At 41.3% G+C, this 25,801-nt stretch overlaps 1 protein-coding gene across 1 annotated transcript; it reads left to right on the top strand.

The window, feature by feature from the left end:
- Positions 1-23,817: 23,817 nt before the first annotated feature.
- Positions 23,818-24,357, top strand: LOC138880947 (uncharacterized). The gene has a single exon (XM_070161134.1). It carries the CDS (start codon positions 23,818-23,820, stop codon positions 24,355-24,357), a length of 540 nt encoding a protein of 179 aa, XP_070017235.1.
- Positions 24,358-25,801: the final 1,444 nt, after the last annotated feature.

Below are 25,801 nucleotides of genomic sequence, written 5' to 3'. Positions count from 1 at the left end.
GTGGTTGAGGCAACTTCCAGCCCTCATTTCTCCTTTTCTTTGCCCATTTTTCGTCTGCTGGAGTAGGTTTGAAACCTAGTCCAAAAGGTTTCTTGATGACTGGTAAAGTAATGGGTTCCGTCATTCCCTGAAGGGTTCGTCCAAGCCCCTTCCCTGGCCTAAATCCGTGTCGGATCATCTCTTTGGCCACCATAACCGAAGCGTTAGACAAGAAAGGCTGGGGGCAAGGTACTCCCTCTTCGTGCTGCTCTGCCAATACCACCTCGAAAGCTTGATAGACCGTATGCTCGCTCCCTTCTCTTGGTTCAAGATACGGGATAGATGGGTCCCGATAAATGGCATGTTCATCTTCTCCATGGACCACGATCTCTTGGTCTTCATACTCGAACTTCACCATCTGGTGAAGAGTAGAAGGCACGGCTCCTGCCGCATGGATCCAAGGCCTGCCAAGGAGGAAATTGTAAGATGTGTCCATGTCGATCACTTGGAAAGTGACTCGAAATTCGACTGGTCCTATGACCAGCAGCAGGTCTATTTCTCCCATGGTGTCTCTCTTGATACCATCGAAAGCTCTTACGCAGACATTGTTGGGTCGGATTCTTCCGGTCCCAATTTCCATTCTCTGTAGCGTGGAGAGCGGGCAAATGTCAACGCCTGAACCTCCATCCAACATTACCCGCTTGACATAGTAGTCCTCGCATTTGACTGTTAAATGCAAAGCCTTGTTGTGTGCTGCTCCTTCCGGGGGTAGATCTTTCTTGCTGAAGGAGATTTGGTTGACGGCGAAGAATCTTTCTGTCATCCGCTCTAATTGTTCAACCGAGGTTTCAACCGGCACATATGCCTCATTCAGGGTCTTTAGTAAGATCTTTTGATGCTCGGCCGACCTTGTCAATAATGATAGCATGGACACCTGCTCAGGGTGCTTGCGCAGCTGATCTATCACTTCGTAATCCGGCATCTTCATTTGTTGGAAGAACACTTCCGCCTCTTCAACACTCACAGGCTTCTTTGGAGGAAAGCGCCTTTGTGTGGCGTTGTTCAGTTCTTGGGTATTTGAGTACCCTCTAATGAAAGTATTTTCTGGAAGTTCTCCCACGACCTCTTTTCCTTTGTACATCACCAAGGTCTTTTGATAATTCCACGGCACTGTGGTCGGGTTGGTCATTGGCTTTTGTGGCACGCGTCCGATAACCACTGGCTCATTCAGCCGAGGTGGTTGAATCGTCCCCCGGACCACATAGGCCCCTTTTGGCACGTACATAGGTTTTGTCTTTTTGATCCCGGATCTCTGCGTCTTCTCAGCTTGACCTCGCGGTACGTAAAGAACTCCGCCCTTTGCTGGTACCACTTTCTTTTCCACCTTCTTTTCAGACTTGCTCTCTGCGACCTTGGCCTCCTCCCCTTTTTCTGATTTTTGGTCTATTTCAGGCCTCTTCCCCGTGTCGACAATGGCAATTATGGCTTTCAAAGCAGGGTCGAACTCTTTGTCTTCACAAATCATGCCGATCAACGGCCCATTATTGTGAGCGGGCAATGGATTGTTTGTTACATTCGGGATCTCCTCGTCCCTTAGCACTATTTTCCCCTGCTCTATCAAATTTTCGACCACTCTTTTCAATGACCAGCAGTCGTTTGTATCATGTCCCTCGGCCCCTGAATGATAGGCGCATCTGACTCCGGCTTTGTAAGAAGGAGATGTCGGGTTTTGCCTTGTTTGAGGGATGGGTTGCAAGAAACCCAACTGGACCAACTTTGGGAACAAAGTTGAGTATGGCTCACCGATGGGCGTGAAAGTCCGCCGTCGAGGTGGCTCTTGGGGGCGGTAGTTATTCTGCGGGGGTTGTGGGTTATAGTGGTTGCGGTAGTGAGGCTGATTTCTGGGAGGTGGAGCTGGGCCTCGGTTGGCTTGTTGTGGTGGATGGTTATAAGGTTGGGCATTCATGACCATATAAGGTTGATGAGCATATGCCGAATTTGAATGGGGGTAATAGTGTTGTGGGGCTCTTTCCGGAAAATGGGGCCTGGGATGACGATACTCCCTTGCTTCAGAGGCTGCCATAGTCGTTTCTTCTTTCTTCTTCCCCCTTGTTGTTCCTCCAGACCCGCTTTGGACGGCCTGGGAGGTTGCCCTTATGGCCGACTCAAAATCCTTCCCGTTTTCAAACCATTTTCCACCATCTCTCCAATCTTGATCGCTTCCGCGAATGGCTTACCCATGGCCGACATCATGTTCTGGAAATAGTCAGACTCTTGAGCCTGGAGAAAGGTAGTGACCATTTCCACTTCATCCATGGGAGGCTTCACTCTCGACGCCTGTTCACGCCACTTAATAGCATACTCTCTAAAGCTTTCCGAAGGCTTCTTCTTCAAATTTGAAAGAGAGTTTCGGTCTGGCGCAATGTCGATGTTATACTGGAATTGTTTTACAAAATCTCTGGCGAGATCATCCCATATATGCCATCGGGACATTTCCTGATCCATATACCATTCCGAAGCTATCCCTACTAAACTTTCCCCAAAGTATGCCATTAGCAGTTCTTCTTTTCCGCCGGCTCCCCGCAATTGGTTGCAGTATTTCTTAAGATGTGCAATGGGGTCACCGTGCCCATCGTACTTCTCAAACTTGGGGGTCTTGAAACCCGTTGGCAGGTGTATGTGAGGAAACATGCATAGGTCGGCGTAAGAGACGCTCTTTTGCCCGCTCAATCCTTGCATATTCTTCAGACTTTGCTCAAGGCTTCTCATCCTTTTGGCCATCTCGTTTTGTTCTACAACTCTGGGGTTCTGATCCTGCCCTGGTACAAGCTCGCACTGAGGCGGTAGAGGATTAGTACTGGTAGCGAACCTATTTGGTTCCATTGAGAACGACGGTGCTTGGAATGTAAAAGAGGATGAGTCAAGGCTTGGCTTGTACGTGGCAGGCTGTGCCGTAGCTGGGCAAGGCGATGCAGTAAAGATGTTCATGCTTGCATCATTGGCCGACATTCGGGGATGAGGCTCAGAAGGTGATCCTGCAGAGAAGGCGGAGGTGGCTGGGTACCCAAATGGGGTAGCAGGGTAATTTATGGGAACATTAGAAGTCCCACTTGACCTGGAGAATAGTTCAGGGAATCCGGGGACGACACTTGGCGGCTCTTTCCCATTGTTCCAGTCATCCAGCATTTCCAACATGCGGAGCCGTAGGATCCTATTTTCCTCCGCAGTTGCGGATTCAGGTGTGAGGACGGCTGAGATTGAGCTCTCCTCAGAGACGGGGACTGTTTGCAATGGAATTTCCGAAGACATTTCCACACTTCCTTTTGACCTGGTGAAGTAAGTGTGAGTACTGCTTCTGGTCCTAACAATAGGTAGTTGAACACCTCTCCTTGACCTCGTGAAGTATGAGTGCTAGGCCAGACTTTCACCAGACCAACCGTCTTTTCAAAAACCCTGGGAAAAATGCTCAATGACAAACGCACGGTTAATTCTGCAGCAAATAATAGATAGTTAATCTTACGTTGGGCATGATGCACCTATACAGTTAAGTGGATTACTATATGTTTGCTACGAGAGCATGCGTCATTCCGGCATTTTTTCTCTTATTAGTTTTTCCCCCCTTTTTTTCTTTTCTTTTCTTTTCTCTTTTGTTTTCCTTTTATTTTATTTATTATATATATATATATATTTATTTATTTATTTATTTTTATTTTTTTATTTTTTTTTGTAGTAATGCGACCGGATCCGATGAGGATTGCCTACGTATCACGATGCCTACGTGAATCAGATCATTACGTAGTTCGAAAAACACAAATGGACGTAAAAGAAACAACCTCTTCATTGTTGAAATGTTCTATTACAAGCTACATTCTGCAAAAGAAAAAGCAAACTTGGAAAATGAACCTAGACTCAAAATAGACTGAAAATCACCTTGATGAAAAAACAGGCAGAAGATGCTAAAATACAGATTTGACCTATGAATGCATTATGGTTTTAAAAATTGGTTTCCGCGGGGCATCGTTCGGCCTCGCCGCGGTCCTAGGCGTGAGATCCCTCTCAAGTTGCTCCAGCTCGTGCATAGTCTGCTTGACATAACCCATTACTGCCGAGAGGACGGTAGCGCTGGACATGTTCTCACATCGTAGACATCGTCTGGTGATGGCATGGGCAATGGCCTTGATCCTATCTCTGGTTTGCTTCTTCTCTATGAGTAGGTGCCTTATCTGATCACTGCTCGTCTTGAATACCTGTGAGTCCTGTATGTGCTGATCCCTCAACTGCCGCACTTCTTCCTTCATTTGGGCCAACAAGTCGTAACAGTATCTACTCTCCATTTGGAAATCCCTGGCCTGCTTAACTGCTTTAAACTCAAGTGTAGCCATCTCCCTTTTTATTTTGGAAACAGCCTTCTCGTGATCACGTTTCAATTGGTTCAAACATCGGCGATGCTTATCTACTCTTGTTTCCCACCGTGCCTTGAATTCTGTCATGACCTTTTCGGATTCTTCTAACCTGTCTCGCCATTCCGTGATCTCTCTTTTCAAACCCTTTATCAACCGCTGGTCTGATTGACTTCTGGGTTGCTCATCAAGAGACAATCTCAATTTTTGGACTTGGGCCTTAAGTTCTTCATTCTCTTGGATCAACCTATTCTTTTCGCTTCGATCCGCCGCGATTTGTACGCTGTTATCGAATTTCAAACTATCTATTTGTAGCTTCAAATCGCCAATCTCTGCTCGATAACCCTTCTCTTTTGCTAACCAGTTCCATTGCCCTTGGGATGATTCTACGAAATCTTTGAGATGCGGCCTCTTAGCCGGTCTTTCGTAAGACAGGCTACCTCTAAACCAAGCGTGATATCCTGGGGCGACTTCCCCTTTTGCCGTATCGATCACACAAGTGTTTGCTGTCAGATGTTGGCATTCACTCCAGATTTGGCGAACTTCTTCTTCAGGGAAATGACCGTGCGGACTGATTTCAATCACTTGGGTACTCAAATCTTCATCTTTCGGTACCACTTGGTACCTCCCAAGTTGCCTCAAAACCCGATACGGTGCATAGGGTTGGATACTTTTCAGTCCCATCAACAGAAAGTGAGGCCGGGTTGCCGGCATGTATATGATTTCCTCGATAGGTGACCATCCGAGCGTCCATTGGATTTGGCTGGCAGTGAGAGTTCGGAGAAATGAGGTCCATGATGTGACTCCCTCAGGTAAATTGAGCCCTTTGATTCTCGTGTAGAATTCTCCAATACAAGTTTTCTCTGGCGAACCATAACCCACAAGTGAGGAGCGATGACATAAATGATCGGTCATCCATACTTGCAACAGTAGGTTACATCCTTCGAAGAAGTCACCCCTGGCTCGACAAACAGTGAGAGCCTGGAAAATGTCAGCCATAATCATAGGCGCCAGAGTACTTTTATCTTGGGTAAGCAAAGTACTGACAACCCCAGTTATTCTTAGATCGATGTTGCCGTCCTTCCTTGGGAACACTATAAGACCTAAGAAAGCCGTCATGAAAGCCAATTGCCTGTGTTCGTCCCATTTTTGCCGGTTGCCTTTACTACATAGTTTGAAATCCGGCTTATTGAACCCACCCTCATGACCGTATCTAGCATACATGAGATGGAGACTGCAGAAGCCTTTGGCAAGATCTGGATGGTGAAATGTTCGGGGTATTTTCAGAAAGTCCAAAAATCGGTGTACCGTGACGGCTCTAGGTGCAATCAAGTACTTGAACCTTAACGGAGCTTCATCACCCCCAATGTATCCCGCTATTTCCTCCAGCGTCGGGGTGAGTTCGAAGTTTGAAAAATGGAATACATTGTGCGCCGAGTCCCAGTAAGTGACCAATGATCTGATAATATCACCCCGCGGTTGAATGTCTAGTAAATCCGGGAGATTTTTCAGATATTTCCTCACTTTGCCTTGCCCTTCTTTGCCTAAGTCGTTCCACCATAATCGCAACTCAAAAGGGATCTTGGTCATTATTGAAAACGATTCATTTTGTATCGTGCTCATCCTGCACATTTATTTAAGGCGATAAACTTTATTAGACTCAAAAAATTAAAATTATCTAGATTTTTTTTTTTTTTTGAAAACGGGAGGTTGGACCCGCCGAGGGTTGCCTACGTATCTCACCCCGTGCGAGAATCAAACCGGCGTAGTTCGGTCATATCGCGAATAGAGAAAATCAAATAAACCTAGTAATCAAGAATAAGCATTTTTATTGTTTTTGGAGAAAGATAAATACTAAAAATATTTTTTTTTGTTTTTTTTTTGCAATATTTGGACTATTAGTCCGAATTTATAAAAGGGTATTACAAAAGAAACAACACATTTTTTTTGAATTATGAGTTTTCCATTTTTTTATTTTTTGAAATAAATACCCTCTTTTTTTCTTAAAAGAAAAGAAACAAATTTTTATATGTTTTTTTTAATCAGACTAAAAGGCAACTTTTGGTTTTATTCTTTTTTTTAGAAAAATTCCGACGAGGTTTCGACACTACTTGGACATTGGTTTTATTTTTTCAAAATAAGTAAATATCTCCCTACGCTGCTATTTTTCTTTTTTTTTTTAGAAACCGATCAACATGCGTAACCGAAGCAAATAAATGCGCAAAACAAATAAGATGCAGCAGGGTGGCCTTTTCATTTCTGGTTGCTTGTCCTAGACGGACCCAACCCCTGTGTTGAGCCCCTAAGTCAAATGCAACATGATGCAAATAAGCGTTCCTACTAGGGATCCGGCATGAAGTCGAGTTATACTAGGTTTAAACCTTGGTATTTGTTCTAGACTGTGTACCCGAGCGGACAACTCGAGTCGAGGAGGGGCAACTTACCGGGAACCAAAAGGCCGTCCGGCTTCGTAACTTATCCGTCCTCTTTCTTATTTCGGGTATTGACACTAACAGAATAGGGAGTCTCGACCAGCGAGCTTCTCCCCGGAGGTGAAGAGAGAAGGGTTTCGGCACAGTTTATATACAGTTCAGATAATATCAAAGCGGTAAAAGACAACATTTAGCACGTTATGCAAAAATATGTAATAAAGATCAGATAATAAAGTCGAATATAACAATTATTCTAAGCTCGAACTCTTGAACCCTTAACCAGTGGTTCTGGGTTTTGTTCCCCAGAAGAGTCGCCAGAGCTGTCACACCTCCTTTTTGCGCGCCCCGTCCCGAGGGGTAAGATGCGCGGGTGGAGTTTTTCCAATTTAAGTGACAATATTCGAAATGGGATTATTTATTTAATTCAGAGTCGCCACTTGGGAAAGGTTTGGCTTTTGGTGTCCCAAGTCACCGGTTTATCTTGAATCCCAAATCGAGGAAATTTTTGACTTTTCCAAATGAAGTCTGCGAACCAGAAATTCTAAGTAAGGAATTCTGTTGACCCGAGGGAAGGTGTTAGGCACCCTCGAATCCCGTGGTTCTAGCACGGTCGCTTAAATTGTTATAATGGCTAAATATCTGATTTAAATACATGTTATGACTTACGTGCTTTTATTAAGTTTAAACCGCTTTATTATTATTACTTATTTTTTATAGAATTGCAACGTCGTGAAAATGCATCTCGAACCACGTCACAATCAATGCACCCGTGATCGTCGACACATTTGGACTTCGTTGAGATTCGGATTTGGGTCACATCAATGTGCACCCGAATTTAAGAATGTGATTTAATTAAGCCGCGCCAACAGAGTCTAACGCGTTATTATCTTTGTAGAAGGCCATGAAATTTATTAAATGGCCTATCTTGAATTCTAAATAATTATCATGGTTATTTATTGAGGGCCCCGCCATTTTTGCATCTTTATTTGGCGAGGCTCATCTCTATTTTAGAAAAGGATATCCTAAGATGGCTACATTTCTAATGCATTTGTCTTTAAAACTAAAAGAAAAGGTACATGCTAATTCAATTATAGGCTTTTGCCTAATCCGGATTTTTGTCAGTTTCTGATTAACTACTTATAAAGTAAAAACGCCATGCCTTGAGAGGACGTTTCAGTCTAACAAAAGACTACATATGAGATTGATGAAATGCAATACCTAATCCGAATATTTCTTGAGTTGAACTAAACTGAACTTATTTGGACTAGATTAAAGGATAACTGGCAAAGTAAAATACTTTAGTTTGGCAAGGAATCATGTACGAGCTAAACTAAATACAACACTTAATCCGAACACTTCTCGAGTTGAGCTTAACTAAACTTATGTGGGCTAGTCTTAACTAAACAAAAAAAAAACTAAATGAAACAAAAACAGTATTGTATAAAGTCTAAATATACATGCCCCTACTGACAAACAACTACAGAGTTAAAATACAACAGGGTAAACTCAGTCAAATATCAATACATACTTTCGAACTGTTGAATCATAAACTAAATCAACTTTCACAGGCCTGCTAATGTATTATGAATACTACAACAAATACTTGAACTTCTTCAACCTTTTTTCATTTCATGCTTTCCAACTGTTTTAATTACATCAATACGGGACTTGAAATGTGTACCTGGAAATGCTGAAAATGCAAAGGAGAAGAAGAAGAAGATGTGGAAATCAGCAGCAGAAAGAAGCAGGACTAGTAGTAGCAGCAGGACAGGGCAGCAACAACAGTGAGCAGAATAGCAACAACAATCAGAACAGCACAAAAGAAAAGGATTCTGATGCGAGGTGGAACTAGAGTTGAAGGAAAATAACAGCCAAACGAAATAGCACACAGTGTGATGGCAACAATGCTCCAGACAATCCAATTCCGGAATATACCAAATGCCACAAAACACTAACAATAATCTCGATTGAATTTTAGAAGAAGCAACACTGCCTAATGTATTGACAATAGATGAAGTTCAGACAAACGAGACCAAATTTATGATTTCCTAATCTGTTTTCTCTCTTTCTTGCTCTCTTTCTATTCCTGTCAACTCTCTCTTTTCTTTCTATATTCACAGTGTGTGTGTGTTTCTTTTCTAATCCCTCTGCCTCTAATTCTGTCTCCCTTTTTTATCTCCCAGGTCCTCCTCCTTTATAAGCCTCAACACCATCTCTTTTAACAGCCTGTTTTTCAAAATGTCACAGTACCCCTCCCATGTGTCTTTTACCTTTTTAGATCCCAATTAGTTATTTAAGTATATAACTTCCATCAACATTCCCTAGCAGACAAACTTTTAAAGGGTTTAATACTTTTTAAACTTAAAGCAGGGTATGGGCAGTAGAATATGTTGATAGCATATGATGTCAAACCATTTAAAATTAAACAAAGGACCTTTATGCAGGCCACAGGCTGTGCACAAAGCACATGAGATGCACCAATGCACATGCTGTGCACGAGTGCACATGCCTTCCAATTCAGAATCTAAACACAAACAATCCAACAGCTATAAGTGAACTAAACTGGCTCTTAATTGATTCAGGCAAATGTTCAATAGAAGCAAATCGATTTAACTTTGTTCAGACAGTTGAAACTAATTGACGACACATGTCGACTCGACTATATTAGCATTAACATACACAAACGTAGCCAAATCAGACATTCAAAAGCATGGGACACATGACTCGACTTATACTGATTAAGCAGGATTATACTTTGAGGAATCAGTTAGTCAGTACAAATTTGGAATACAACCAATACACATGTCTTATCAGAATAGGAGGGGTTCAAACAAAACACAGTGGTTCAGGCAAAGTGGTCAATCAGAAGGTGGTAAAATTTAAAGACACAAATTGAAACAAAACATGACCAGATATTTAAAACAAATCACACGGACTAAAACAAATAAAGGAAAGAAAACAAACTCACCTTAAAGCTTGCAAAGTTAAAAGTTTGAACTCGGATTTGGACAAACTTTTCTTAAGGCTGAATGGACTTTAATCGAAGTGTTTCTCAGATGAGAAACACTTTGATTAAAGTCCATTAGACCTTAATCTCTTCGGTTGAACCGGTATGAACCAGTGACGAAGGACACAAAACTTTCACTTAGATCTGGGATTCAGGCTTTCCTGATCAGATTCGGACCAAACCAAGTATGGTTTGGTCACGAGGGGGGTCTGGGGAGTGTCTGGTGTGAAGCTTGGGTTGGTTGGTGTAGATTAGGTTCCGACTCGAATCTTCAAATGAAGATTCGAGCAGGTGGGGTAGGATTCGAAGTGTGTGGTTGGTAGATTTAGGTTCAGGATGGCATGGGGGTTCTATGGTGTTCAGGTGGAGGTCACCGGCGTTCAGGCCGCCGGGTTTCTGGTGAAGGTGTGCAGGGGCGGCTAGGGTTTGAAGGGGATGGGTTTGGTGAAGACGAAGGCGGGGGTGTTGGCTAGGGGGGCAGGGTATGGTGAATGGTTTATATAGTTAGTGGGTGGGTGAACCTCGACCGTTAGATCAATCTAGATCTACGGTCTGGATCTGAAGGCTTAAATGGAACGGTGTCGTTTTGAGGGTTGAGGGTTGGGGTCAGTCCGGGTGAGACGGGTCGGGTTTATTGGTGGGTTATGGGGAATTGATCTTGGCCGTTGATCAATCTGAGATCAACGGCCCAGATCAGGCATGACTCAAACGACGTCGTTTGGATGTCCTGGGCATCAGGTGGCCTGGACCGGGCAGGCTTGGTTTGAACGTTGTTTGTTTGGGCCAATTTATTAAAATTGGCCCAATCCGGAATAATTGCTGATTTTTTTTTCTTTTTTTTTTATTTTAAAAACAAAACTAAGCAAAAAATCAAAATTAAAAAAATTAAATACACACTCAATACAATTATTTGCACACACACTAAAATATTTCAAAACAGGTAAAATCAAACAAATCAAAATCACGGACGAAGATGCCTATTTATGATTTCTCTCTTTTTTTAACGACCGGATTACGGTTCGAATTACGCCTGACACACATATTTTGTATTTCAAATAAATAAATAAGAAAAAATAAAAATGGGTAAAAGTCATGAATAAATCAACAAAGTGCAGCACAGAAATCCGAAAATTGTACAGCAAGGCCAATTATTATTTTTTATTTCCTTTTGGAGCGATTGTCGTGCGAAACAAAAATCACGTGCTCACACTGAATCTTTCCATTTGACCTTGACTCCCTTAACTCAAGGAAGTACTTCCTTGATTCTCTAAGTGATTGATTCTAAGTTCTTAAATTAGTATACTACTATGATTTTTACCTTATTCCACTACCTACTTTCAACTATAAATACTCTAAGTCTTTCACAAACAACACACACACTTGGCTTCCAAAAACCCCTCTCTTATTCAAAATCTATGTTCTCCCTTCTTCCTTGTGTTATTCTACTACTATTAGCTGGCTGCAAGCCAAGGCTAATCATCTGTGATTTTTGGTTCTTTCATTCTGCTTACTTCTATCTTCACTGGTATGTCCTAGTTTAATTTAAAGTCTCAACAACAACATGTTTCTCTTCTTATTTCAGTTTCTTTTATTTCTAGCCTGCTTTTACTTGTGGTTCTGTTGTGAAGTTTGTAGTTAGGCAGACTCCCCTCCCTTTAAATTCATGATTCAAGCATGCCTGGAAAATTGTTTTTAACATACTATGTGCTTACAATTATTATGAGTCCCAAATCTTTATCACCCCTTTCTATGTGTTTGTATTCTCCTTGACTGGTTTGTGACTATGCCATTGTCAACTATATCTGAACATGTTTCAAACCAGTCTTAAGAACCTGCTGGGTTATGCAGCCAAATGTTTATATATCCCCAAACCCCTGACCCCTGTGTGACTATTGAATTCTGAAAACTAGCTGTGTGTGATCTTTTTCTAGGGTGTCTTAAGCTTGTTTACCACTCCCACCTTTTCAAACAATCTTTATTTCTTTACTAACTGCTTTCAAACAGACTTTTATGTCCAGTTCTTAATAAACTGCCTTCAACCTAAATCCTGCACTTTCACTTTACTCTTAGTTAATAAGTTCTGCCCCTCTAGTATGTGCACTGACATGGGATCCTCTTGAGAACCCTCTGAACTCTGGCATACTGAGGCTGGCCTTTCCACATTGCACTAGTTCAATGCTTGGCTACTAAGTCTAGGTGTAAGCATTGCCTGGGGTCCTTAAGACCCTTAGGGAACTTTGATGCACCTAGACTCTGATTTGTCTATGGAAATGAGGCTTGTGAGACCATTGGAGGCTTTAGGAAACTTAGGCCTAATTGCAGGCTCCCTATAGAATAGCTTTTTGGTTTTCTATTTAATTTATATAATTCATTTATTGGCCTTTAATAATTTGTAAACAAATACTTGGGGTATTTAGTAAAAGGTGGGTAGATGTATATCTTGTGGGATAACATGGGTAGAAATCCTGCTCTTAGGATTTACTTTCGAATTTGCCTGCTTCACTCACTAGAAAACATGTCCATATGGTTTTTATTGAATCTGATTGTTTTTTTTGAATAATAGAAAACATGTTCATAGGTTTTTATTGCAATAGAGAATCATGCCTATAGGATTCTATTTCTAATTTCCTCTACATCAAATAGAAATCATGCCTATAAGGACTTCATTTTTAACGTCGTTTGCATCAGATAGAAACCATGTTCATAAATACTGCATTTGTCATGTTAGAAACCATGTTTCTAGGTTCCAAGCCATCATGTTTTAAATCAATTCAATTATAGATACCATGCCTATAGAACCTAATTCTGATTCAGCTCTAATAAGTCTTTCATATGTTACTGCAAATTGACTAAAAACAGTAATAGGCCTAGATATCATGTCTATAGGGATCTAACTCGCAATTCTGTCTGGTAATTCTAATTAGCCCAATAGATCAATTTCATTTCACCTAGTTTGTTTCTTAAAATCAGTTTTAATAAGTGTCAACATTTCTTAAAACTAGTTCCGTTAAAATGGCTTCATCTCATTAGATATCCTGCCTATAGGTATTAAAAGGGTCTATCTCGAAAACTTATTTATTTCTGCATTAACATAGACACAATACTACATATAGGCAAGCCTTAGGGCATTTTCAAAACCTGCATTTCTCTGAAGTTGTTTCTGTCAACGTTTCTGATTCTAATAAGCTTTTAAAGAAGAGGCCCTAGGAAACTACTAGGTTATATCTTTTGGATCTTAAAGCGGTTTATTTCTGCATAATCACTTAGAAATCCTGCTTTAGGACTTTGATTAATAAAGACCTTACTTGTGTTTGAGTCGTGATGTCTGTATGTTTATTTGAGGAGGAATTGTGAGCCTTTTAACTGCTCCCATTATGTGGAAGTCCTAAATGCATTTTGACTGTCACCTTAGATTTTTGCCTTTAAAACCTTAGGGGTACGTCTAGAACCACCTATAGGTATAGGTCCTACTCCCTCCGGGACTACTAAGAAGGGACGGGTAGCAGCACACAATAGGAATCAGTGACCAAACACTCGCTTTGCATGACCAATACGGGAAGGGTAGACATGGGATATGATGACCACACATTAATATCACGTGCAGCCCCTCATTGAGGAGTGTTTACCAGACATTGCATGGGTGATCCTATAGGATAAACAACCTAGGACCCCTCCTTACCCCAAATCCTTTTCTTATTTAAACTTTGTTTTTTGTATAATTTGTTCAAACCTTTATTTCACTACTTGACTTGTTCAATGAGCTTTACAACTTATTTGATTCAACTATTTGTATGGACCAATTTGTAAATATAAGTTAGGCCGGGACCCACAGTTGTGGACCAAGAGGGGTGCACAATACCTTCCCCTCGAGGTTATCTCGAGCCCTTACCCTAATCTCTGGTAATGCAAATCAACCCAAGAGTTAATCACTCCAGGTGTCCTAACTCACCATAATCCGTTAGGTGGCGACTTTCCAAATACCCAATTACCAAAAGGAAATGAGTTATTGCAGCCCATGAATGTCGAAACCCGGACCTCTCTCCGTGTAGAGGGAAAAACGGGGGCGCGATAGCATGGCGACTCTGCTGGGGATATTTTTAGGCTCTTACCATAACAAACTTGTTTTTATAAGTTAGTCCAAGCATGCTTATCCCACCCCTTGCTCCCTTACCTAAATTTAATTTTTTTTTCAAGCATTTATGATTCCTTTATTACTCTGAAAATTGACTTGTCTCATGGTTTTCCTTTTCTTGCAATTGCCTTTTCAATTATTTAAACGCTGTATTTATTTTCCAACGTGAAAATACTTGCCTACATGTTATTAACTGCTGCATAAATCATGCTCCACATCATATTCCACTCATGCATATCAAATCCCATAGCAACGCTTTAATGAGTGGTTGCGCTCATCCTATTTATTACCCTTAAATTCAGAAAGGCTTATTTGCAGTAAAACCAATCAATCAGTGGTGCAGTCGATGATTCCGTGACTTCCCACTCAAGTTGTCTGCTTGAGGGTACCAGTCTAAAACTCCATAGAAACCTTACTCTATTTAAATTGTGCATGCATCATAGTCAAACCTAGTCGGATCAGTTATGTTGTCCACATATTGATCCTTTAAGATAAGCCTTATCCAAAGACAATCAATTTTTCCATAATGCCAACAGACGCAATCACGTTCTGTGCACTAATTTGGAGAACTAAATGTCGATATGCTGATCGTAAATGTATAAATAGTCGAGTCCAGTGGCGTAAGGCCTAAACCTTTTATTTTGCAGAAAATGAAGCACGAAGTCCCCAGCTTCAGTATGGTTAGCACACCCCCACTCTTGCTAGACTGGTGGAGGAATCTTCCATCAAATGACCAAATCATTAAATGGAAATAAAGGTCCGTCAAATCTAGCGAAAAGCTGGAATATCTGGAATACTGTCTGGTGGAATTGGAAAGAAAAATGAGGAAGAGAGTCACCGACTACCAAAGCGCTGAGGGAAATGAAGGAGGACGTTTGGCAACGGCCTTTTTACTGACGAACCTATATGAACTGGAGGATTTGATCAATGAGAATATTTAACCTGAGGAAGATCCTTCTGAGACCAAATAGATTAGCTTTACTCGCTTTCCAAATGTAATAAGGCCAAGTGCCAGTAGTGACTTGTCTTTTTTTTCATTATGTTAGTGTTGTTTTGGATTCGTCTACTTTTATGTTATGAAATGAAGCATTCGTCGGCATTTGAAGTTCTCCAAATTTATTTATCGCTAGGCCTACCTCAAGCACAACGAGGCTCCCAGATTAGGATACGAGTTTATATCTCGCACTATGTGTTTAAATACTGCAAACGTTTCAGGGTCCCCACTAACTTGTTACCTTTTGTTTTGTTTGTTGTTATTATTATTATTCCCATCCCATAGGTTGGTTCATCCATACTGGCTTCATCAGCATATCATACCAGATCTAGAGGCCCTCCACCTCCTCCTCCTCCAAGCAACACAAAAAGTAGAGGGAAAGAAAAGATGGACGACTTAAGTGGAATTCGAAAGGAAAACATTGAGAACGCCGAGACCTCTGATGGTCGTAGTACTCCAGCCCCGAATGACCTAGTTTTGAGACTTGAACAAAAGATACTAGAACTGCAAGGAGAACTTGAGCAGGTCCGCAATTTGGCAAACTTGTTACTCACCCTCAATGTCCCTGATATCCACCAACAGAACACAAAGAACCCAATGCCTCCTCAAAATACACAAAACCAACAACCACAAAATCCTACCATACCAAATCAATACACTACTCCACCACAAAATATCAATCCATTGCCAATACCAACTCCACCACAACAACCGATCTCGTACCCACCAACCACCACTTACCACACTCCCCAAAATACACCACCACTCATTCCCGATCCACAAAACTCCACCAATGACCATCACTATACCCAAGTTCCTGGCACCCATATACGTGGAAACTATACCACATTCTACCCAGCCAATCTCCTATGCATCGAAAACCTCCAAAAAGGACCTGCTCATTAAGAACATGGCCGAAGAACTCAACAAGTTAACATGCCGAGTTCAAGGTGTTGAAGGCGATAGATAAATAAAAGGTTTGAATTATGAAGATCTGTGCATACAACCCAATGTGGAATTCCAGAGGGGTACAAACCTCCCAAGTTTGAAATGTTCGATGGAACAGGTGATCTCAGGGTTAACCTAAGGACTTACTGTGATAAGCTGGTCGGGGTTGGAAAACATGAAAAGATTCGGATGAAGATCTTTATGAGAAGTCTTACTGGGGACGCGTTGTCTTGGTATATCAGCAAGAACCCCAAGAAATGGCCAGTTGGGTAAGCATGGCATCAAATTTCATGGACCGATACAGGTTCAACACAGAAAACACACCTGATGTCTTCTACATTTAGAACCTCAAGAACAAACCTACTGAGACTTTCTACGAGTATGCTACTCGTTGGAGGTCGGAAACCGCCAAGGTCAGGCCCGCTTTGGACGAAGAACAGATAAATAAGTTCTTCGTCAGAGCACAAGATCCACAATATTATGAGAGACTGATGGTCATCGAAAATCACAAATTCTCTAATATCATCAAGATTGGGGAAAGTATCGAGAAAGGAATTAAGAGTGGGATGGTAACAAATTTTGAGGCACTGCAAGCCACGAATAAGGCACTCCAATCAAGGGGCATATCGAAGAAAAGAGATGTTGGGGCAGTAATAGTGCCCTAGGGCCCAAAAACTCCACTCACATACCAAACACCTCCACCCACATATCAAATACCTCCACCCGTGCATATCAAATACCTCCACCTACATACCAAGCATCTCCACCCACATACCAAGCATCACCACCTACATATCAACCCTCGTCTACTAGATATTCTCAACCAGCCATAGTCCATCACACCTACAATTCCCAACCATCCTACTTCTAATCACCACCAAATTGCCAAAACTATCCAAGACCAAGACACAATTTCTACCGCAAGCCACCCACATAATACACCGCCATTGCTGAGCCCATCGACCAATTGTACAAAAGGTTAAAGGCCACATATTATGTCACTCCTATTCCCGCTGGGGCACTAGAAAATCCATCCCAATGGGTTAATCCGAACAAAACCTGTGCATACCACTCCAGTATAAAAGGGCACACCACTGCTGAGTGCCGAATATTAAAGAATAAGATCCACATACTCATTGACAACAAGGTCATCCAAGCGAAGGAAGCCACACCCAATGTCTGCAACAATCCCCTCCCTGATCATAGAGGTGACGGTGTACATGTTATAAAAATAAATGACGAATGGGACACTGAGGGGTCAATCGGGCTTATCCGAGAAGGCGAAGACTTTAAGGTTGCAGTTACACTTACTCCTATTATGGTTAAGACTCAGGCACCTATTAACGTTGAGGTAACTACATCAGTTCCATTCGAGGTGGAAGTAACTCCGCCCGCAGCCACCTCCGCTCCTTTTGAAGTAGAAGTGGTCACACCTTTTATTGTGACGGTGTCAACCACACCCCCATTCAACTCAAAAGCAATACCCTAGGATTATGTCGCCAAGGCTCGGTGAAAAGGGAAGGCTAAGATAGTGGAATCTGATGCCGTATAAGGGATGACTAGAACTGACAAAGTCTACACACCTGAACACCTAGGAGGTTCAAGCAAGGATGCCACTGCTAGACAGCCTGTCATTGAGACCGGATCGGATGACTTGTGAAAGAAAGTACAGGCAAAAGAGTATTCTGTTGTTGATCATCTAAACAAAGTCCCTGCTCAGATATCTATCCTGTCACTGCTATAGAATTCCGAGGCACATAAGAACACCTTGATGAAAGTACTGAGCGAGGCTTATGTACCCAATAATATCACTAGTGGATAAATGGCCAACATGGTTGAACATGTGCTGGAGAGCCATAAGATTATCTTCCATAAAGATGAGCTGTCGCTCGAAGGCTTGAATCACAATTGAGCATTGCATATTACAGTGTAATTTGAAAATAAATTCATTGCCATAGTCCTGGTTGATGGGGGTTCAAGTCTGAATATTTGTCGACTGGGTACCCTGAAAAGGTTGGACAATGTTTTCCATGAAATACGGACTGGAAGTATGAATGTGAAAGCTTTCGATGGGTCCTAGAGGGCCACGATCGGGGAGATCAACCTTTTCTTGCAGATGGAGCCAACTTTGTTCGATGTTGAATTCCAAGAGCTTGACATACCAGCCTCATATATTCTTTTGTTGGGTCGCCCATTGATCCATGATGTTGGAGACGTGCCCCCACACTACACCAAGCCATAAAATTCGAATGGAACCGTCAGGAGGTAATCATTCATGGAGACGGGAGCAATCCCATATACACCAGTCAAACCATTTCGGCCATCGAACATAAAAGGAGGCTATGAGGGGAAACCTATCACCACATTGAACGGGTCAATTCCATCGAGAAGGATAAGTGGTAGAGTAAAAATAATACAGAGCATACTGGCATGGTCCGGATATGAACCCAACAAAGATTTGGGAAAGAACCTCCAGGGTATCACCAAGCCAATATGACTGAAAAAATGGTACCACCTTTGGGCTCGGATACCAGTATACATGGCAGGAGTACAAGGAATGGTCACTCCCATGGCGCGGACAGTATTACCCTCTTGAGCAACCGATACCCCGTTTGGAACAGGCTTTCCATCAGGCGAACACAACATGGGGAACTGCTAAAGAAGAAGTACTAGCTGGGAAGGACCTATTATTGGAAGATGAGGGTATGGACTGCAGTGATATAATTGAGGAGGAGGAGGAAGAAGGCCTCTCCATTCAAACTGTTGCAAAGGGAGTTGTTCTCAGAAATTGGACCGTCACACCATCCCAAGCCCTCCGAGTCCATGGGTAGCTTGGCAAAATTTATAGCCATTCTAGGCATTTAAAATTTCTAGCAATTTTGTTTTAAGATTTCTTTGTTTCAAAAATAAACGCTCGATTCACCGAGCCCAGCTTTGTTTGAACAATTTTCTCAGTTTTAATCAAATGCATTTATCCTTTATCATTATTCATTACTATTTTTTATACTTTTCCCTTCTACAACGTTATTATTACTTTTCCTAATGAACCAGTAATTGTGACATGTAATGAGGCAATGCAACATGAGAATGGTGACTCATAGGAAGAAGATGAGATGCCCGAGAAAATTGTCAGGGAAGTTGAGAATTTTGAGAACAAGCCTAAATCCAACTTGGACGAAATAGAGGCAGTAAATTTGGGAGATGCAAAACTGTCAAAGAGACCCGCATCAGCATTCATTTGTCACCAACAGAAAAGGAAGAGTACATCCCTTTTCTAAAAGAATACAAGGATATCTTCGCATGGTCATATGACGATATGACCGGACTGAGCACATCTATAGTGGCTCACAAGTTGCCTACCAATCCCATGTGCCCTCCAGTCAAGCAGAAACTCAGAAAATTCAAACCCGACATGAGTTTGAAGATCAAGGAGGAAGTTACCAAATAGACAAAGCCAATGGCTCACAAGTTGATGGTAAAAACCCTAGAATTTGGGGGTTCATCCGAGTTTTGAGACCATTGGCTATATGATTTGCTTGAACTTGTTTGATCCAGAAACCCTAACTCATTTAGACCTATTTCGAGTCTCTGAACTGAGTCTTGAAATCTCAGTTTCTTTAAGCGATTCTGATTTTCTACTAAACTCTTCTAAGGTCCTTATACTGGACCCTTTGTATGCTATTTGATACTGTCTCTTCTACATTGCTGACCTATGTGACTACCATGATCTTACAGTCTATTACCTACTGATTTTGCAATGGCATGACGTTTTTTACTTTGCCCTAAATTCAGCCTAGCATATTTGTGTGCTCTTTAAATGTGCTGAACATCCCTCTAAAAATGGCTTTCAATTTTGATTGATTTTAGACTTCCTTTGTATAAGTTTGATTGATTTCTTTCCTTGTCTACTGACTTCCCTGTTACTCGATTTGAGTCAAAAACATTCCTTAGCTTTTCTGACTTGGTTCATTCATGGACCAATGATTACAAAAATATCTAACCCCTTGATTTACTGTATACTAATTGATCCTTACCTTATTTGTTTTAACCGTGTATTTCAAAATTCTTCCCTTAATTAAACCCCTATGTATTTACCCCTAATTGCCTACTTTGCACAAGATGCTTAATTTTTAATTGATATCAAGTTCCTTAATTGTTTTCTTACCTTATTTCTTCCTCTTTTTTCACACTATAAATATACGACTCTTTCATTAGCAAAAACATCCATCACTCATAGTCTTTCTGAACTTACACTTACACTTAAAAGTATTCTCTCTTAATGCTTGTACTGTGCCCTGTTCACAAAACCTACTTCCTGCCTTTCTTTATTTGCTTCTTTGAAAGTGGTATGTCCTGATTTATGCTTTTTATCACCACAACAATGTGTTTATTTACTTCTTCTGTATCCCTATCTGCTTACTACTTCTGTGTGGTTCAACACTACTGATTTCTTTCTGCCTGTTTGTTATGAATCCCAAACCCCTACCCCCTATGTGTTCATGCTATGGTTTGAGGTATGGCAATATGCAAATTATTGTCCATGAATTAAACTTGATCCCCTGGGATCCTACCCTCTAATAATGTGTGCTCTAGTAGGCTTATGAGTATGCTAGCCTCCTCCATTGTTGGGCATGCCTAAAGCCTGCCCTTGCCTAAGAAATAGGCTCTTTATAATCTCCCCATTCCCCTGAACCCCCCTATGTGTGTTTATTAGTAATTGTTTCCCTTTCCTTTTCCCCTTTAGTATTCTTTTCTTCACTTGCACACTTTCTTAGTCTTTAAGTTCTGCCCCCCTCTTGTGAGCCTTGCCTTGGGACCCTTTGAGTTCCTTCTGAACTTGGACACTTGGGGGCTGACCCTTCCACATTGCACTTGTCCTAATCTGATTATACATTTGGGTGTGAGCATTACCCGGAGTCCCTTTGAGGCTCTTAGGTAACTTTGACACACTCAAATGGGATGAAGGCTTTGGATCATGATCTCATGGAGTTGGTTTACCTCATATTTCAGACATGAAGTCTGAATTAGGCTCTCCTTTGGTTGTACTTTTATTTATATTTTTTGATGTATTTTTTACTTTATTCTGGGCTATAATAATTTGTAATAAACTCTTGGAGATGGTTAGTGAAAAAAAGGCCGGTAACTATGTATGCAAAAAGGGTAGATACCATGTCTATAGGAATTTTTAATCTGTATATGGAAATCATGCTTATAGGTGTTTAGAAATCTGCATATGCAAATAGAAATCATGCCTATAGTTCCTTCTGAATTTTGTATATCCTACATTCATATAGAAATCATGATCATAGTGCTACTATATTCACACAGAAATTATGCCTACAGGATTGTCTAAATCTGCACGCTCATTTGCACCTAGATAACATGTCCATAGGTCTTAAACAAATTTCTGCACCTAGATATCATGCTCATAGGACTTAAACATCCAATTGCACCTAGATATCATATTTATTCAACATCTAGAAATCATGTTCATAGGTTTAAAACGAGTCTTCTGCATTTTTATACCAAGGTTCAAAATTAACTATGCGTAGAAAGCATGTCTATAGGAATTCCTAATCGAATCTGAATTGCTTCATTCACGTATAGAGCTAAAACTAGTAATAATAGGTACCATCAGTTGCAGAACTTATAACCTTCATTAAAACTTGCCTTTCTTTTAATATTCTAACTACCCCTTTTAACCAGTACGTATTCAGTTTATTTTGCTTTCTGAATTCAGTAGATACCATGCCTATAGGATCTTTGTCCAACACTTAGGCAAGCCTTAGGGTAAAGTTATAAACTGAATCTGTTCTATTAACTACAACCAGCAGGCAGGCCTAATTCGGGCTTCTTATCTGAACTATGTAATAAATCAGTCTGCCTCAACCTTTAAGTTCTTTCATGTCTAGTATTTAATCAGACCCTGAAGAGTATATGTAAGTCATGCTAATTACATGTTTCTTTGTGTAAGGAGGTATATCTAAGCCTCTACTTGTTATGTGCCTTCCTCAACTTGCAATACGTGTTTTGTATGTCGCCTTAGAATGTTTGCCTTTGAAACTACAAATAAGCCTAATATCCTTCCCCTTTAGGATTAGTAGTCCTAAATGCCTTCAGGACTGATACGATTGGGACAGGTAATAGGATGCAATAAGTAATCGAGACCATTATGCACTTTAATACCTTAACGGGGTATGAAGGGTAGATATGGATATGATGACCACATGATAATGTCACGTGTAGCCCCTCATTGAGGAGTGATTATCGGGCATTGTATGGGGTGATCCATATTATTAATAAACCTAGGACCCCCCTTTCCCTTTTTTTCTTTGTTTCTTCTAAAGATTTCAAACTATTTCTTTTAAGAAAAATCGGCTTTCTTTTAGTTCTTTCCAACTTTGTTTATTTGTAAGCCATTACGTGAAAATCCCCTCTTATTTGATGTTTCATTTGCCTACATGTTATTGGCACCTAAATTCACAAGAATAGTCTGGCCGGGAACCACACTAGTCGATCCTGAGGGGTGTCTAACACCTTCCCCTTGGGATAATTTCAAGCCCTTACCCAACCTCTGGTTACTCAAATCAAACCCTCTTGGTGTCCTAATGCACCTTAATCATTAGGTGGCGACTCTTCAAGTCAAACCCAATTCCCAAAAGGAATGAGTTGTCCTTCCAAATATCATAAACCCAATTTCGCGAGAAAAAGTCGGCGCGACACGAGTGTGTGTTGATTATCGGGATTTAAATAGAGCAAGTCCCAAAGACGACTTCCCACTGCCAAACATACACATCCTGATCGATAACTGCACCGAGCATGAGCTCCAATCCTTTGTAGATTGCTTCGTAGGTTATCACCAGATTTTGATGGATGAAGAAGATGCCGAGAAAACAACTTTTATTACACCTTCGGGTGTATACTGTTACAAGATGATGTCATTCGGTTTGAAGAATGCTGGGGCCACTTACATGAGAGCTAGGACAACCATTTTTTATGATATGATACACAAAGAAATAGAGGTATATGTGGAGGACATCATTATCAAATCAAAAAGGGCCACAGATCACATAACCAACTTGAGAAAATTCTTTGACAGGCTAAGGAGGTACAATTTGAAGTTGAACCCCGCAAAGTGTGCATTCAGGGTTCCGACAAGAAAGTTACTGGGATTCATTGTCAGTCGCTGAGGGATCGAGCTAGATCCGACTAAACTCAAAAGCTATTTAGGAATTACCACAGCCCAAAAGCAAGAAGGATATGATGAGCTTCCTGGGGCAGCTCAACTACATCAGCTGATTCATAGGACAGTCAACAGTAATATGTGAACCCATCTTCAAAATGCTGAGGAAAGATGCCGAGACAAGTTGGACCGAGGATTGTCAGAAAGCTTTTAACAAGATCAAGGAATACCTGTCCAGACCACTAGTTCTGGTCCCGCAATAACTTGGATGACCTTTGCTACTTTATCTATCCATGTTAGATGGAGCCTTCCGATGTGTTTTAGGATAACATGATGAGACAGGAAGAAAGGAACAAGCCATATATTACATGAGTAAGAATTAACACATTATGAAGCACGGTATTCTCTGTTCGAACACATTTGCTGTGCTCTGACCTGGACAACCCAGAAGTTGAGGCATTATTTTTGTCCCTACACTACATAACTCATATCCAGGATGGATCCTCTAAAGTACTTATTTTAGAAGTCTATGCCTACTGGGAAGTTAGCTAAGTGGAAAATACTGTTGAGTGGGTTCGACATCATCTACGTAACTCAAAAGGTAGTCAAAGGACAAGCATTGACAGATCACCTCGCTGAGAATCTAGTGGTAGGAGAATACGAACCCTTGGAAACATATTTTCCTGATGAAAAAATATGATTCGTGGGAGAAGACATTACGGAAGCATATGACGGTTGGAGGATGTTCTTTGATGGAGTCGCGAATTTCAAAGGAGTAGGCATTGGAGCAGTTTTGGTGTCGGAAACGGATCAGCATTATCCCGTATCTGCTAAACTCAAATTTCCCTGCACCAACAACATGGCGGAATATGAAGCCTACATACTAGGGCTCAACATGGCAGTCGACATGAACATTCAAGAGTTGCTGGTGATTGGCGATTCAGATTTGCATGTGCACCAGGTACAAGGAGAGTGGGCCACCAAGACTTCCAAGATATTGCTATATTTGTACCATGTGAAAGAATTAAAAAGAAGGTTCACAAAGATACAGTCCCGACATGTGCCCAGAATTCAGAATGAGTTCGCCGACGCATTAGCCACTTTGTCGTCAATGATACAGCATGAAGATAAGAACGATATTGATCCCATTCTAGTAAGGATCCATAATCAGCCGGCATATTGTGCTCATGTCGAAGAAGAAGCAGATGGAAAGCCTTTGTTTCATGACATCAAGGAGTACTTATCAAAAGGAAAATATCCAGAGCATGCAAATCATATTTAGAAATACACGCTCTGGAGGTTGTCAAATCATTTCTACCATAGCAGAGGGCACTTATATAGGAGAACTCTGGATTTGGGCTTACTAATGTGTGTCGACGCAAAGGAAGCTTCTAAGCTACTAGAGGATGTGCACGCTGGGACTTGTGGTCTGCACATGACTAGTTTTGTTCTGGCCAAGAGGATACTTAAGGCGGGTTACTTTTGGATGACCATGGAGATGGATTGTATTCAGTATGTCCGCAAATGCTTTCAATGTCAAGTACATGCTGACATGATAAAGGTGCCACCGAACGAGCTCAATGCAACAAGATCACCTTGGCCATTCGCCGCCTAGGGAATGGATGTTATTGGTCCGATTAAACCCACTACTTCAAATGGGCATCGGTTTATTCTTGTAGACATTGACTACTTCACAAAATGGGTAGAAGCTGCATCTTACAAAGCTGTAACCAAGAAGGTCATCACAGATTTTGTCAAGGATCGTATTGTATGTCGATTCAGAGTTCCCGAGTCCATTATCACTGACAACGCCGCCAACCTCAATAGTGATCTGATGAAATCTATATGTGAAACCTTCAAAATCAAGCACAAGAATTCCAACGCCTACAGACCTCAGATGAATGGAGCCGTAAAAGCCGTCAACAAGAACATTCAGAAGATTCTAAGGAAAATGTAGAGAATCGCAAGCAGTGGCATGAAAAGTTACACTTTGCTCTATTAGGGTAACGCACCACAGTTCGCACGTCAACCAGGGAAACCTCTTACATATTGGTTTATGGTACCGAGGATGTCATCCCAGCCGAGGTAGAAATTCCTTCTTTAAGAATCATACAAGAAGTTTAACTCAGCGATACGGAATGGGTAAGAAGCCGCTATGAACAGTTGGCCATTATCGATGGAAAAAGGATGAACACAGTATTCCACGGCCAACTATATCAGAACAGAATGTCCAGATCTTTCAACAAAAGGGTCAAACCAAGACAATTCGCGCTAGGGCAGCTAGTATTGAAGAAGATTTTCCCGCACCAAGATGAAGCCAAAGGGAAATTCTCTCCCAACTGGCAAGGTCCGTATATGGTTGACATAGTACTAACAGGAGGATCACTCATACTTGCAGATATGGATGGAGAGATTTGTCCAAAACCAATTAATTCAGATGCAACCAAGAGATACGACACCTAGAATCATTTCACATTTTCCTTTCTGATGTAATTGAACTACGCTTTACCTGATTCTCATTTAAGAGGGGATACGTAGACCACCTTATGGGTTCGCTCATATCATAATAAAATTTTCATTTCCCCCAAAATCAGAAACTGGGGCAGAATTCTGAGAAAGGTCCTCAAAATTCTGGAGTAAGTCCAGTCAACGCCAACGCGCGTCAGGAAGCCAGTAATCAGTCAAAACTTGGATATAATTTTGATAAGGTTTCTCAAAATTCAGAA

This window comes from Nicotiana sylvestris, chromosome 11, assembly GCF_000393655.2.
Source record: "Nicotiana sylvestris chromosome 11, ASM39365v2, whole genome shotgun sequence".
Classification (NCBI taxonomy): Eukaryota; Viridiplantae; Streptophyta; class Magnoliopsida; order Solanales; family Solanaceae; genus Nicotiana; species Nicotiana sylvestris.
The sequence above is the reverse complement of the archived record's forward strand: the minus strand, read 5'-3'. Positions and strand labels throughout refer to the sequence as shown.